Raw genomic sequence first — 16812 nt, 5'->3', positions numbered from 1 at the left:
ATATTGTAAGGCCCTCAATATTGATGAGATAGCTCTGCAGTTGGGATGCTACAAAAGAGAAGACCTCTATGTATGAAAGAAAATAACATGGTAATTAACTACCATGGGAAAATTTTAATCATTTATTCTATGCTCATGCCTTATACAGTACGATGGAACTCACATCAACAAGAAATCATATGAATGTGGCTTATGTGGGAAAGCCTTTACTCACCGTTCGAACCTGAGACAACATGAGCAAACTCACAATGCAGAGAGACCCTATGAATGCCAACTCTGTGGGAAAGCCTTTACTCAACATTCGAACCTGAGACAACATGAGCAAACTCACAGTGCAGAGAGACCCTATGAATGTCAATTCTGTGGGAAAGCCTTTACTCGAAGTTTTACCCTGACACAACATGAGAGAACTCATACAGGAGAGAAACCCTATGAATGTCATCAATGTAGGAAATCCTTCACTACTTCTTCTGGCCTGAGAAAACATGAGAAATCTCACACTGGAGAGAAACCTTATGAATGCCATCTATGTGGGAAAGCCTTCACTTGTAATTTTTACCTTAAACATCATGAGAGCACTCATAATGGAGAGAAAGCCTATGAATGTCATCAGTGTGGGAAATCTTTCATCCATTTTTCTAGCCTTAGATATCATGAAAGGGTTCATCATACTGGTGAGAAACCCCATGAATGTCCTTCATGTGGGAAATCCTTCACCCATTATTCTAGTCTTAGATATCATGAGAGGTCTCACACTGGTGAGAAACCCTATGAATGTTTTTCATGTGGGAAATCCTTCACTCATTCTTCTCCCCTGAGAAAACATGAGAAAACTCACACTAGAAAGAAAACTTATGATTGCCATCTATGTGGGGAAGCCTTCACTCGTCGTTCTGCCCGTAGACAACATGAGAGAACTCATACTGGTGAGAAACCCTATGAATGTCAGTCATGTGGGAAATCCTTCAACCATTATTCTAGCTTGCGCTATCATGAGCGGACTCACACTGGGGAGAAACCTTATAAATGCCATCTATGTGGGAAAGGTTTCAGCCATTCTTCTACTCTTAAAGGACACATGAGGACTCACACTTGAGACAAACCCTGTGAGTGTCACCTACTTTAGAAATCCTTCACTCATTCTTCTTACTGGAGACAACATGAGAGGACTTATTCTGGAAATACTCTTTGTGAATGTCTTCTATGAGGGCAAACCTTCATTTGTTCTGCTCTTGGACAGTACAAGAAAACTTACATTGGAGAGATACCATAAGAATATCATCTATTTGGGGTAATCTTAGTTTTTTTGTAAAGTTATACAATTGGACTTATCTCAATCTTGAGAGAAACCCTATGAATGCCATGTATGTGAAAGACTTCAGTTAATGTTCTGCCTTAGATTTTATCAGGGTATACATACTATAAGTGTTTTGAATATGGAAGAGATTTCAGCCCTTTATTTAACCTGTAAACATACTGGAGAACTTGCACATTTGAAACACTGAAATCAATCTGGTAGAGCCCTTAGTCATCCTGACTACTTCATCAATTTAGGCCAGTTCACACTGGAGAGAATGGATATAAGTATCACCAATGTAGCAAAAACTAATAGGTGGTCTGGTACTACAAAACAAGAGAATTTCTAATAGAAATGTAAGGAAATGTTCCTGCTGATAAAGAGACAAGTCTTTATCAGAGAGTGAAGCTCCTTGAGGGAAAGCCAGGTAATTCAAGTAGGAGATGCCATTCATGAAACATCACATGAAATCATTTATTCACACATATCAATTGTAGGACAAGTGAGAACCTGTAGAGTAGAAAACTTTAAAGATTTATTTCTCTTCCCCCCTCCACCCCTCCACCCCCCATTGTCTGCTTTCTTGTGTTCATTCTCTGTTCTTCTGTGTCTGTTTGCATTCTCGGTGCCACTGGGAATCTGTGTCTCTTTTTGTTGCATCATCTTGCTACATGAGCTCTCTATGTGTGCGGCACCACTCCTGGGTGGGCTGCACTTTTTTCGCATGGGGTGGCTCTCTTTGTGGGGCATACACTTTGCATGTGTGGCTCCCTTACATGGGGAGATACCCCTGCCTGGCTTGGCACTCCTTGCATACAGCAGCACTGCATGTGGCCAGCTCACATGGGCCAGGAGACCCTGGGTTCCAACCCTGGACCTACTACATGGTAGGCAGACACTCTAGTCAGTTGAGCCACATCTACTTCCCAAGTACAAAACTTTTTAGTGTCATGACTAAAGACATTTTATGATGATGATGAGGAAACAAGAATCCTAAAGGTAATTTAGGAACATCTTCAGCTGGACTTCACATCAGAAAATTCATAGTGGAACACAAAATACTTGATATGGACCTTTAGCACAAAATTCAACAAGAGTCAAGAAGTTTAAACAGGACTTCCTATTGAAATTCTGTAAGAAAATATCTTAGAATTGACATGGGTATAGTGAATAATGAGTTTTTGTATGAGCCAATATGAAAGAGATTAATTCAGTTAAGTTACTGTTTTCTTATAGATCAGATTATTATTTCTGAAAATCTAATATGTTGGCCACATTCTATGTTTCTCTGTAATTCTAAGGAGTAAGATTGGAATAAATCAGAAAATTACTTTGAATGTTAAACATTTAGGACACAAAATTATGACTAAGCTATTGTCTTGTGTTATATATAGCATCATGTCAAAGATGAAAAACATGGATAAAAACAAATTTTAGAAGTACAGTCATTTATTCATAAATATGCTACTTTTAAAATACTCTTTAAAATTGTCATTAAAATTTAGGAAGGAGTTAAAAATTTTAATAAAGTAAAATTTGACAAGCACAGAGAATGTAATTGTTATTTTAGTTGTCTATTCCAATGTCCTCTCACCCATCACAAGTGGGTGTGTGTGTCAGTATTGCTGGGTCATTTTTGCTGTTAACTAGCTTTCTAGATCTGATGAGAGTCCAGCTGAATATCTGAACACTTTTTCAGATGTGCTTCTCCTCAGCTACAACAGTCATTTCAGCTGCCACATTATGCAAGAAAATAGTTTCTTGGATTTTTTTTTTTTAATGAAAAATTTATTTTATTTTTTCTTCCCCATCATTGTTTGCACTTACTCCCTGCTCTCAGTGTCCTTTCATTGTGTACTCATCTTTTTAGGAGGCAACAGGAACTGAACCTAAGACCTCCTTTGTGGGAAGGATGCACCCATGGTTTGAGCCACCTCCATTTCCCAATGTTCTATATGTTTTGCACTTTCCTTCATGAACCAAGCCATACCATTGGTAGGAATGCCTTTTGTCACCCACTGTATTGATTTCTCTGCAGAGCCTTGGAATATTTGCAACTTTCGCAACTATATCAAAGAGATCCGTGAAGGTTGACGACCCCGTTATCTCCATCCACTCTAATGAGTATATAGGACTTGGGATTCCTGGAGAGCATCCAGAGCCCTTTGCTCTATCCTAAACATTCTTTTTAATGGGAGTAAGATGAGAGTACACATGATGGGGAGCATCCTCCCTATAGGAATCATCATGGTCACAGAATTCTCTTCCTCATCATTTTGTTCTGTGTACAAAGAAACCTTAGCAACCCATGTGTACCTCCTTCCTCAGCTGCAGCTGTGGTTTGTTGGGCCTCTGAAGAATTCTAAACCTCATATCTGTGGCCCTATTCCTACTGCTCTTTTATGGCTTGTGAGATGGCCTTAATATCTTCCTTAGTCCACCTTCTGCCCCATAACACTGGCAGTTTTTCTATAGGGATCCCATTCATTTATGCTTTGTGTATCTCCCTGTTTGCCAGTCAAAGCTACATTACTGTGGGGATTGGCTGGCCCTGCCCCTTCCTTTGTCTATCCTTGGTAATGCTTTGTGTTCTCTTTATGGTCTTTGTGGCATGGTTTCCCATTGCTAGGCTTCTATCCTGCCCACCTCAGTCAAAAAAGGCTTATGCTGTGCTGCTGATCTCACCCCAAACCAGAACATTGTGGTGGGCCTTTTCAACCACTTCACCCACTGCTGTCCCTGAATTCAATAGAAAGGATATGGGACTCTCCACCTGGGTAATTCCTCATTTTTTTTAATGCCTCCATGCCCTTCCAAGGCAGGATCATCTCTTCCATGTCCTGGCCAACAGTGGGATTATTACAACCACATGTCTTTCCAACCTGATGGGACTTATAGCCTCATGATCATTCTATTTCAAAAGTGTTTACATGACATGTTTTTTTGCCTTTTACTGTCAACTTTGCTGTGTGAGATGAGTTTCTCAGGCCTATATATCTATATAGATAATGTTTTTTTTAAAATCCACTTAAAATTTTGATTATTTAAGGGAAGCATTAATATTGAATTATTGTTAAATATAATTAATTTGGATTTACTTAATTTACTGTATTAAATCTGTCTCTTTTATTGTGCTACTTGTGCTTTCTCTTTGTTCTTTTTTCTCCTGAATGCTTTCATTTGGACTGGTAATTTCTGTTAAATTTTTCTCCTTTATTGGATCAGATGCATTATTTTAATATTCTTTGAGAATTTGATGAGTAATTACAACATTTTTGCTTGCCTTATCAAATGTGAATTTAATTATTGTTTATCAACTTCACAAATGTATTTCCAAACACTTTATGTCCATTTACTCAGTATATATTTATTTTATGGTGTGTTTTAATACTTTACTAATATTTTTTGCCCAGAGTCAACATTATTATTACTTTGGCCATTCAATATTCATTTATATATATGGGTTTAATAAGCATTTATTCCTGCCAGTCCATTCTGAATCTTATTGTAGCTTACACTCTCTCCCACCCAATTCTGTAAGTTATGGCAAGATATATAATGGCCTGTATCTGTCATTGCAGTGTCATTAAAGGACAATTTACAAGAGCTGAAAATGCCTCCCCCTCCTGCATTACACGTGTTTTTCCCTGTCCCTCTCCTCATAACCTCCAGTGGCCCCTGCCTCCATATCAATGATATAATTTCTTCCATTGATAGACCCACAATAAATCTAGTAGAATACCAGTAAGTCTATTTTAGTCCCTACTTTGTTCCCCAATCCTGAGGAATCCAGGATGGTAATGTCCATTCCACCTCTGATTGAAAGGGGTCAGTGTTCCATTAGAGCAGATGGACGGGATTTTCTTGCAATTGTAGTCTCCTGGTTCCTTGGTATGGTAGTTGTCCTTCATCACCTCATTGTTTTCTTGGATGGGACCAATGAACTGGAGAGATGTTGCAACTCCATTGAGATTTGAGGCCCAGCTGGCACATGGACAACCCAAAGATTTAAGTCTCTTGGACATACATGTACAAACCAGTACTAATTACAGGTTCAAATAGAAGGGGCATAAGAGCCATGTGTATAGAAACCACAACAGAGTCCAACTCTGTCACCTTGGGGGGCATAAATTCCATAGTAGGGCCCACTGGCAAGGCACCAAACTCCTGAGCTATCTACCTGAACTATAGTGTCTGGATGTCTCCAGAGCCCTCAGGATCCCCTCTATTTGGGGTAGGTAGTATCTGCTTTGGCAATCAATCAGATCCTGCTGAGACTTGCATAAGCATACCTCTGGATAAATTTGTTTGTCTTTACCTTTCCCCCCTTTTGGTCAAGGTCTATATCCAGTTGCATTGCTAGTTGGTGCCTGGTAGTAATGTTGGTGCCAGAGAGGCTCATCCCCATGGGTCATTTCCCACACTGAGGGAACTTAATTTATTCCATGTTGAGTTTGGTTTAGAGAGAGGACACATTTGAGCAACAAAGAGCCTCCAGGGAGGCATCTCTTAGGCACCACATAATACTAAGTTTCAATTCAAGAGTGAAGTTTCATACCCAGTCATCAATATAAACGACCCATTAATGAACCATCCTTCACTAGTCATTGCTCCTGTACTCAGATTATTCTTGTTGGTCCATTAGAGAATGTGGCAGAGCTCCCCAGGATGGGAATTTGATCATTACTTTGGTTATTTTGTGAATCTCTACCCACTTCAGAATTCCCCATTAACATTTTATGTGTTTTATGTATGCCCAAGTGAGCTTCCTCCCATGTATCCTCCATCTCTGACATCCCGCACCAACGATCCTCCCCGCCACAGTTGTAACTCTTTTGTGCCCCAAAACTTCAAAAATGAAGCCACTAAAATACCAAAATACAATAATAAGTGAAATAATGCTATTTTTAAAATTAAGAAATAAGATACAAAAGTTTTTAAAAATAAAAAATTTGGGGTAACAGAAACTAATGAAAAATATTGGCTTCCATCACTGTAAGATCTGTTGTCCTATATGTACAGTGACAGTTTCCAGTGTGTTACTTTTTTCATTTTCAAAGAAGTTTTAGGTTACAGAAGATGCACATAATGAATACAGTGGAATCTCATATACCAGCATCATCCCTCTTTTCCCCTTACCCTAATTAATAACATTTTATGTGTGGATGGTATGAATGTTACAACTGATGTACAAATACTGAAACAGCTACCAACCATGGACAATGGTTTACATTTATGGTTTACCTTTTGGACCACTTTTGAAAATTTTGATGTAATTTAACGTGACCTGTATCCGTCATAGCAAGATCATGTAGAACACTTCAATCACCTCCAGAATACCCTCTGTTCCATCTATTCTATTTTTCCCTTCCCCTCCACTTGGGATTCATGGCAACCATCAGGCTTTACTCCATGAAGTTCAAGATTCATAGTTACTTACAAGAAAAATGAGGGATTGACACACCGGTCTGTCCTCCCCCATTAGGTACAAAATAACTTTAACAGGGGGAAACATTAAATACAAAAGTCTTTATGCCAAAATGAGTAGGGAGAACATTTCAGAGGTTATGCTTAAGCACACCTCAGGCAGATCTCACTGTCAGGTATACAAAACAAAAACAGGGTGCTTCCGAGGGCTCTAGAGACATCCAGACACTAAAGAGAAGGCACACAGGGAAACGGACTTTGGCCCAGTGGTTAGGGCGTCCGTCTACCACATGGGAGGCCCGAGGATCAAGCCCCGGGCCTCTTTGACCCGTGTGGAGCTGGCCCATGCGCAGTGCTGATGCGCGCAAGGAGTGCCCTCCTACACAGGGGTGTCCCCCGCGTAGGGGAGGCCCACGCGCAAGGAGTGCACCCATAAGGAGAGCCGCCCAGCGCGAAGGAGGGAGCAGCCTGCCGAGGAATGGCGCCGCCCACACTTCCCATGCCGCTGACGACAACAGAAGCGGACAAAGAAACAAACAGAAGCGGACAAAGAAACAAGACGCAGCAAAAAGACACAGAAAACAGACAATGGGGGGAGGGGAGGGGAATTAAATAAATAAAAATAAATCTTTAAAAAAAAAAAAGAGAAGGCACACAACCCTATGAAATCAGCCTACTGTCAGTGGGCCTTAACTTGTGACTATGGTAATTTTTTTCTCCAATGTAACAAAGTTAGACTCATTTATGATCTTCAGTATTGAGGAATGAACAGATAAGGGGGAATACAACCATAGATCTAAATAGACTTGTTGTTGTAATGGAAGAGCTTGTAAAGCTGATATAAGGATAGTGGTAAACAAAGATTCTGTGGGAAGGGGAAAGAAAGAATAGTTGGAGACCAAGTCATTTTTAGAGCATTGGAATTGCTCTGTACAATATTGCAATGATGGATACAGGCCATTATACATTTTGTCAAATCCTATAAAACTACAGTTTAAACTGTAAGCCATAATGTAAACTATAGACCTTGGTTAGTAGAAATGCTTCAATATTTGTTCGAGTGTAACTATAACTAATACACCACCATGATGTAACATGTTATTCATATGTGAAAATTTTGGAAGGGGTTGGGATATGAGAATGCCCTATCCTTCTGAGGAAACTTGTGGAATTTAAAAAATTCTCTACAAATGAAGTTTATTAGATAGGAACAAAATGGAAAAGGAATGAAGCCAAAATTCTATGCAAGGTTCCTGTTGATTCTCCAGCAGTCCCTGGCAGAAAGACAACTTCTAATCAGAGACTTACTGGTCTACTGAATTTAGAGATCTGATTGCATCTCTGCAAACCCAGATACCACACTGAGAAATACCACCTAGAGGGAAGTTTCCCTCCTCTTTGTGGTCTTAGAGTGACAGCTCTGTCCTTTTTCTTACCCTGAACAACACTGTACTCCTCTTCAAAGATCAGACATAGTGTGAGGAGGTGTGCAGGAAACAGGCTGAGGCTCGCACACCTTTCTTTGAGGGAAAATAGACTTCCTCTGACCATGTAATAAACTTGAAGATTTTGGGATGGATGGAAATGCCCACTTTGCTTAAGATTGAGAGGGGATTAAATCTAACAGGGCAGAAGGAAGGAACTGCTTTGGTTACAGTTTTAGGTACTGTTGGGTTTCCTTTGTTTTTTTGTTTTTTCTATAAGTGTCCATCATCATTTTGTTAATTGTCCTGGGCAGAGCTGATGAAATGGAGTCTAGATGTTGGCTGCAACTCTGCTGTGAACCATGGCTCAATCAGCATATGAACAGATTGAAGATTTAAGTCTCTAGAACATATATTTAATGGTTACAGTGCTAATTGTATGTTCAAAGAAAGGGGGAAGAAGAATCATGTGAAGGGAAATTATAAATGAGTCTAACTCTGTTATACTGGAGAAGTAAATTACCATAATCTACAAGATAAGCCCCAGCGACAGGGTGCTGATTTCATGAGGTTTTATGCCTTACATATAGTGTGATGGATGTCTCTAGAGTCCTCAGAAACACCCTGTTTTTGTTTTGTATACTTCCTAGTGAGAACTGCCTGAGATGTGCATAAGTGTAACCTCTGAAATGTTCTCCCTGATCACTTTGGCATAATGACTTTTGTATTTAATGTTTCCCCCTTTTTATCAAGTTTATATTTCAAATGCATCATTTATTGTTTGGTATCTATCCCTCAATGCCAGGGAGGCTCTTTCCTGGGAGTCATGTCCCACACTGGGTTGAAGGTAGTGAGGTTTTTTTGCTGAGTTTGGCTTAGAATCTCCGCTTCAGTAACAAGGAAGTTTTCAGGAGGTAACTCTTAGGTAACAGTTATTATTAGGTTAAATTTCAACTTTATAATAAGGTTCAGAAGTACAAGCACTGCCTGCTCCCACTCACACTCCATCACCATCACCCCCACTCATGCTCCTGCACACACATCAACCCCATTCACTGCAATACTACCACCATCCTCTTTATATATTCTGCCCTGATTATGCTTTGGTTCACCATGCTTTACTCCCTTTTTATCTCCTCATAAACCATATTCCAGTCTCTTAAGTCTGTAACTCTGCTCCATATCTTTAGTTCACATCAGATATGCTGTATAAGCATTTTAGTGACTGGATTACTTTACTAAACAGAAGATCATAAAGGGTCATACATGTTGTCACATGTGTCAATACTTTCTTCTTACAGCTAGTACTCCATTGTATTTTAATACCACATTTTGTTTATCTGTTCATCCATTGATGGACTCTTTGATTGCTTCCAACTTTGACAACTGTGATTTGTGCTGCAATGAACATTGGTGTGCATACATCTGTTCACATCTCTGCTTTCAATTCTGGATATGTTCCCAGTAGTGAGATTGCCAGATCATATAGCAATTCTATATGTAGCTTCCTATGGAATCACAAAGTTCTCTCCCACAGTGTCTGCACCATTATACATTCACACCACCAGTGGATGAATTTTCCTGTTCTTGTGATTTTCTGTATTTTTCATAGCAATCAGTATAGTAGGTGTAAGATGGTATCTTATTGTAGTTTTTTAAAATTAATTAATTTTTAATTCATTTTTTAAAATATTACATCCAAAAAATATGAGGTTCCCATGTACCTCCCATCCCCCTCACCCCACTACTCCCCCATTGCAACATTCTCCTCCATCATCATGACACATTCATTGCATTTGGTGAATACATCTCTGAGCATCGCTGCACCTCATGGTCAATGGTCCACATCATAGCCCACACTCTCCCACGTTCCATCCAGTGGGCCATGGGAGGATCTACAATGTCCGGTAATTGTCCCTGCAGCACCACCCAGGACAATTCCAAGTCCCAAAAACTCCTCCACATCTCATCCTTATTGTAGCTTTGGTTTATATTTCATAATAGCTAGAGTTTTTTTTTTAAGATTTTCTTCTTTTTTAAAAATTTCTCTCCCCTTCCCCCCCACCCCAGTTGTCTGTTCTCTGTGTCCATTTTGCTACATGTTCTTTTGTCCACTTCTGTTGTTATCAGTGTTTCTTTTTGTTGCATCATCTTGTTGTGTCAGCTCTCCATGTGTGTGGCACCATTCCTGTGCAGGCTGAACTTTCTTTCATGCTGGGCAGCCCTCATGGGGCACACTCCTTGCATGTGGGGCTCCTCTACATGGGGACACCCCTGCATGGCAGGGCACTCCTTGTGCACATCAGCACTGTATGTAGGCCAGCTCCACATGGGTCAAGGAGGCCCAGGGTTTGAACCGTGGATGTCCCATGTGGTAGGCAGATGCCATAACCACTGGGCCAAGTCCAGTTCCAGCTAGTAATGTTGAGCTTCTTTTTCTGTGCTTTTAAGCCACTTGTATTTTCTCTTTGAAAAGTGTCAATTTTTGACACTTTTATTAAATGGTTTCTTTTTATTATTGAGTTGTAGAATTTCTGTATATAAACTAGATATTAGACCCTTATCAACTAAGAACTTCCCAAAGATTTCTCCCATTGAGTAGTCTGCCTTTTTACTTTCTTGATACAGTCTTTTGAACAATAAAAGTTTTTAAATTTTAGCCAATCCCACTTATCAATTTTATCATTCAGAGCTTGTGCTTTGGGTATGAAGTTTATGAAACCATTTGTTTCTACAAGATCTCATAGATGTTTCCCTACATTATCTTCTAGGAACTTTATGATCTTGGCTCTTATATTTATGTCCTTGATTCATCTTCTGTTAATTTTTGTATAAGTTGTGAGGTAGTAATCTTCTTTTACTCTTTTGGATATGGATATCCAGTTCTCCCAGCACCATGTATTGAAAAGACTATTCTCCCAGTTTAGTGGGCTTGGTGGCCATATATAGGGTGGTCTATTTCTGAACTCTCGACTCGGTTTCATTTAGTATGTCCATCCTTATGCCAATACCATTCAGTTCTGACCACTGTAGCTTTGTAGCATACTTTAAAGCCAGGTAGCATGATTCATCCAATTTAGTTTTTCTTTTTCAAGATGTTTTTGGATATTTGGGGCACCTTACCCTTCCAAATAAATTTGATAATTGGCTTTTCCAGTTCTGTAAAAAATACTGTTGGAATATTTATTGGGATTGCATTGAATCAGTAAATCAATTTTGGTAGGACAAATATGTTAATTATATATATATATATATATATATATATATTAGATTTAGTTATTTTTATTTATTTCTCCCCCTTCCCCCCCCCCCCCCCATTGTCTGCTCTCTGTGTCCATTCACTGTGTATTCTTCTGAATCAGCTTTGCATTATCTGGTGGCACTGGTAAACTGCATCTGTTTTTTGTTGCATCATCTTTTTGCATCAGACCTCCATGTGTGCAGTGCCACTCCTGGGTGGGTTGTGCTCTTTTTTTTCATGCAGAGCGGCTCTTCTTGTGGGGTGCACTCCTTGCACATGGAGCACCCCTACGAAGGGGTGCCACTGTGTGGCATGGCACTCCTTGCACACAGCAGCACTGCACATGTGCCAACTTACCACATGGGCCAGGATGCCCTGGGGATTAAACCCTAGACCCTCCATATGGTAAGTGAATGCTCTATCAACTGAGGCACATCTGCTTTCCTGTTAATTATATTTAGTCTTTCAATTCCTGAACATGGGATATTCTTCAATTTGTTTAGGTCTTCTTTGTTTGCCTTTAGCAGTGCTGTGTAGGTTTCTGCATACAAATCCTTTACTTTTTTAGTTAAGTTTATTCCTTGTTATTTGATGGTTTTACTTCCAAGAGTAAATGGAAATTTTTCCTGATATCTTCCTCAGATTGCTCATTATTAGTGTACAGAAATGTTACTGATTTTTGCATATTCGTCTTATATCCTGCCACTTTCCTGAGCTCATTTATCAGCTCTGGAATCTTTGTTCTAAGTTTTTAGGGAATTTCTTTGTATATGACAATGGCATCTGCAAGTAGTGAAAGTTTTACTTCTTCCTTTCCAATTTGGGTGCCTTTTATTTCCTTTTATTACCTAAGGACTCGAGCAAGTACTTCTAATACAGTGTTAAATAAGAGTGGTAACAAGGGGCATCTTTGTCTTTGTCTAGACATTAGAGGGAAAGTCATTAGCATTTCACCATTAAATATGATGTTATCTGTGGGATTTGATTTATGCTTTTTATCATGCTGAGGAAGTTTCCTTCTATTCCTATCTTCCAATGTGGTTTTTATCAAGCAAGGATGCTGCATTTTGTCAAATGCCTTTTCTTCATCATTAGAGTTGGCCATGTGATTATTTTCCTTTGATCTGTTATTGTGGTGCATTATATTGATTTTTTAATGTTGAACTGTCCTTGCATAGGAAGGATAAAACTAACCTGATCATGTTATATGATTTGTTTAATAATTTGTTGGATTCATTTAGAAGTATTTGTTGAGGACTTGTGCATCTAAGTTCATTAGAGTGATTGGTCTGTAGTTTTCTTTTTATGTAGCATTTTTACAGGACTTTGATACAGAGTGATGTTGGCATCATAGCATGAGTTACGTTCTATTCCCTCCTCTTCATTTTTTGGAAGAGTTTGAGCAGAATTGATATTATTCCTTTCTGCAAAGATTGGTAGAATTCACTTGTGAAGGCATCAGGTACTTGACTTTTCTTGGTTGGGAGATTTTTGATGACTCCTTTGATGTCTGTATTGCTATTGATCTGCAGTGTTCTTCTTTATCTTATTTAGTAAATGCAGGTCACCTGTTTATTTCTAGAAATTCATCTGTTTCATATGAATTGTCTTATTGGCATACAATTTTTCAAAGTATCCTCTTATGATATTCTCTATTTCTGTCGAGTCATTCTTTTAATCCCCTCTCTCATTTCTAATTTTCCTTATTTGCTTTTTTCTTTTTTTTTTCTTTTTTCTCTAGCTAAGAGTTTGTCAGTTTTATTAATCTCAGAAAAACAGGTTTTGTGTTTGTTAATTCTAATAATTTTTTACTCTCAATTTCATTTATTTTGCCTTTAATCTTTGTTATTTCCTTCCTTCTGTTTGCCTTGTGATTAGTTTGCTGTACTTTTTTTCTCTAGGTGTGCAGTTAGTTCTTCAACTTTAGCCTTTTCTCATTTTTAAAAAATATAGGCATTTTCCCTCTCAGCACTGCTTTAGCTACATCCTGTACATTTTTTTGCCTTTCTCCTTTTGTTTAAATTTTATTTATTTAATTAAAGTTAATAGATCACAAAGAATGCTACATTAAGAAACATAAGAGGTTCCCATATAATCCATTCCTCACCCCCACCCCCCATCATTTTTGTAAATTGTATTTTAATGATATGTACATCTCAAAAAAAAACTTACATTAAAAAGCATAAGAGGGTCCCATACACCCCCCACCTCCCCAACCCACTCCTCCCACACCAACAACCTCCCCCATTATTGTGGCACACTCACTGCACTCAGTGAACAAATTTTGGAGCACTGCTGCACCACATTGATAATAGTTTACCCTGTACTTCACACTCTCCCCCAGTACATTCAGTGGGTTATGGCAGGATATATAAAGTTCAGCATCTGACCCTGCAATATCATTTAAGAAAACTCAAAGTCCCACAAATGCCCCCACATCACATCTCTTCTTCCCTCTTCCTGCCCTCAACAGCTACTGTGGCCACTTTCTGCATCTCAATGTTACAATTTCTTCTATTACTTGTCACAATAGTTTTATAGCACAATATCAGTAAGTCCACTCTAATCCATATTCTATTCCTCCATTCTGTGCAACCTGGGATGGTGATGTCCACTCCACCCCTAGATCAAGAGGGGGCTTAGATTCCTCATAGATAATGGATGCAATTCTCCTGCTTGCAGTTGTTGGCACTCTTGATTCCCTAGTGTGGTGTTTGACGACCTTCACCTCCCAGTTAGCTGACCTGGGTAAGTCCAATGAACCAGAGAGTAGGAGTCACAACTTTGCTGAGTCCCAGGGCCCAGCTGGAACATGGGCAGTCCAGACATTCAAGTCCCCTGAGTATATACTATCCCTAGCACCAACCACAGGTTCAGTAAAAGTGCCAGAAGAGGCATGTGTAGAAAGGTCACATCTGAGTCCAGCTCCATCACATTCAGGAGCACAAATTCCAAAGTAGGGCCCTCTGACATGGCACAGAACTCCAAGTCCATCTTCCATGGCCATTACTCTGTGGGTCTCCATAGCCTTCATGAGAACCAGTACCTAGAGTTGTATATACTTTGGCTTTTTCTGGGGTCCTGCTTAGGCGTGCATAAGCATGACCCCTCTGATGACCTCCTGACTCTTTTTGGGAGACTCTCAGCCATATAAACTCATTTGTCTTTGCCGTTTCCCCCTTTTATTCAAGGACAAAAAGCAATTTTTAACACATGATACTACATGTAGCCTGAGATATTCTGCTGGTCTGAGGTGACCCTTTCATTCAAAGTCTCTTTCTAATTGCATCACCAGCTATTGATTGGTAGTAATCCCTCAGTGCCAGGGAGGCTCATCCCCAGGAGTCATGTCCCACACTGGGGGGGAAGATAATGCACTTACATGCTGAGTTTGGCTTAGAGAGTGGCCACATTTGAGCAATGTGGAGGGTCTCAGGAGATACCACTTAGGAACCCTACATCTCTAGGCCTAGCACATATTTCAGGCACACAGGCTCATAAGCATAATCATCAGTATCAAGGGCTCATTATTGGACTATCCTTCCTTTTTGGTCTTTCATCACTGTAAGATCTGTTATCATTTTATGAATGTTTATCATTTTTCTGTTTCCCAAGGGTTTTCTTGATACCTTTTATCTCTTCCTTCAATTCATTGAGTTGATTAAGGATATTTGTTTGGACCTCTCTGATTAGGTTGAACACATTGTGCATCTTATCCTGCTTTTTAACTTGTTTGTTAGACTGGGCCATGACTTCCTGTTGCTTAGTATGCTTGTAATTTTTTGCTGATGTGTAGGCATCTGCTTACTTGATCAACTTATTCACTTGGTTAGATTCTCTTTCAAGTCAAGGGTTTATTTCTGTTAGGTTTTGTGCTAAGTGTCCTCTTACCAATTGGTTCAATTTATTATATATTATATATTATATATATCTTTGTGGTTGTCCATGATCAAGTTAAAAATTATTAGATCCACATAAATGGAAAAAAGTGGAGAAAGAAGAAAAGAAGGAAAAAGAAAGAAAAAAGTTTCTGAAAAAATAAATGAGAAAAATTACTTAAAAGGAATAAAAATTTTAAAAGGTGAAAGAAATAGAAATACATAAAATAAAGGACCAGATAATGGGTAGAGAAGAAAGAAATGTACCCAAAAAAAGGGAAGATGGAATAAAAGAAAAAAAAAAACAGGAAGAGGAGGAAATGGAAGAAAATGAAGAAAGAATCAAAAGAGGAAGGAAAGAGTAAAAGAAAAAAAGAAAAACAAAAAAAACAGGCCTCCCTCTCAGGCCACCAGCAACTCTTTTAGGCTGTCCTGGCCACCAGTCACCCTCCGGAACCAACTTTCCACAGGTACGTGGAAGAAGAGGGGGATTTTAAAAAGTCAAAAACCTTCTAAATTGCCCCTCCTGATCCTGCTTGCACCACAGTTCCACTCCATCCAGAAGCTGTCTGGGAGCCTGTCAGCCCTGGATCCCTTCCTGGCTCCTCTCTTCCTAGGGGCTGGGTGGGCATGTGTCAGCCCACCTGATCTTCAGCTCCCTCATTCTCCTTGGAGCTGGTTAAGCACCATCCTACATTTCCCCTTTTTCTTGAGTCATCTGGGAGCTGGCCTGCCTCCGCAATCACAAATCACACCCTGCCAATCCCTTTGCCCCCAGAGCAGGTTGGGTGCTATGCAACACTCCCAGTTACCCCATGGCCTCCCTCCCCTCAAGACATGGCTGGCCACCAGCAGGACAGCCCCCTGACTGGCAGATCTCCTCCTGAGCCAGCTGTGTTCTGGCCCCCACACCTATTGCTTTGTGGTTCTGTTCCTCTTGAAAGCCTGCTGCCCACTGGTCACCTGATAGCTCTCCTCAATCTCAGAGCTGACTGGGCCCCCATCGGCCAGGTAGATCTCCTTCCTGCCTTCCTTCTCCCTAGAAATAGCCAAGTGCTGGCTTGCCTCCTCTATCAAACATGACTTCCCTCTACCCTGAGCTGTTTGGTTTCCCCCTCTCTAGCCACCCTCTCCTATCTGCCTTCACTTATGCCAAACAAACCTACCTACCTTCCTGCAGATTCTAGAGAAGGAGTGTAGCCTGCCTTTCCCTAATTTGCCATTTTGGATCTCCTTCCATTCTATCTTAAGGCTTGTTGACCTTACTTAAAACCTGTGCTCTGAGGGCAAAGTTCGATATTATATTATATTCCACTCAGGGAAGGGGTGTCATGTGCTTGGGAATTTTGCATGATGAGTGGATGTTGATGGCATTTTGGTGACTAGTGAGGCATTTGATTGCCAACACCAAGGACCTTGAGGCCATATCAATTTTTGTTATCTGCTCATGTTCCTTACATCTTTTTTGTGTTCCTTTTTTTTTTTTTTACCCCTGGAGGTACCAGGTTTTGAACTCAGCACCTTGTATATGGGAAGAAGGTGCTC

General features: G+C 39.8%; 1 protein-coding gene across 3 annotated transcripts in view; it reads left to right on the top strand.

Moving 5' to 3' along the window:
* The window catches only part of LOC101414223 (zinc finger protein 596-like), a 60178-nt gene extending 55267 nt beyond the window's left edge, over window positions 1-4911 (top strand). For all 3 annotated transcript variants that reach the window (XM_058275498.2, XM_058275499.1, XM_058275500.1), the window contains one exon: window positions 149-4911. In XM_058275498.2, coding sequence (XP_058131481.1) covers window positions 149-1096 — 948 coding nt within the window. In that variant the 3' untranslated portion in view covers window positions 1097-4911. The remainder of the gene's footprint in view (window positions 1-148) is intronic.
* The last annotated feature ends 11901 nt before the right edge of the window (window positions 4912-16812 follow it).

The sequence above is a fragment of the Dasypus novemcinctus genome, chromosome 14 (genome assembly GCF_030445035.2).
Source record: "Dasypus novemcinctus isolate mDasNov1 chromosome 14, mDasNov1.1.hap2, whole genome shotgun sequence".
In the NCBI taxonomy this organism is placed as follows: Eukaryota; Metazoa; Chordata; class Mammalia; order Cingulata; family Dasypodidae; genus Dasypus; species Dasypus novemcinctus.
The sequence above is the reverse complement of the archived record's forward strand: the minus strand, read 5'-3'. Positions and strand labels throughout refer to the sequence as shown.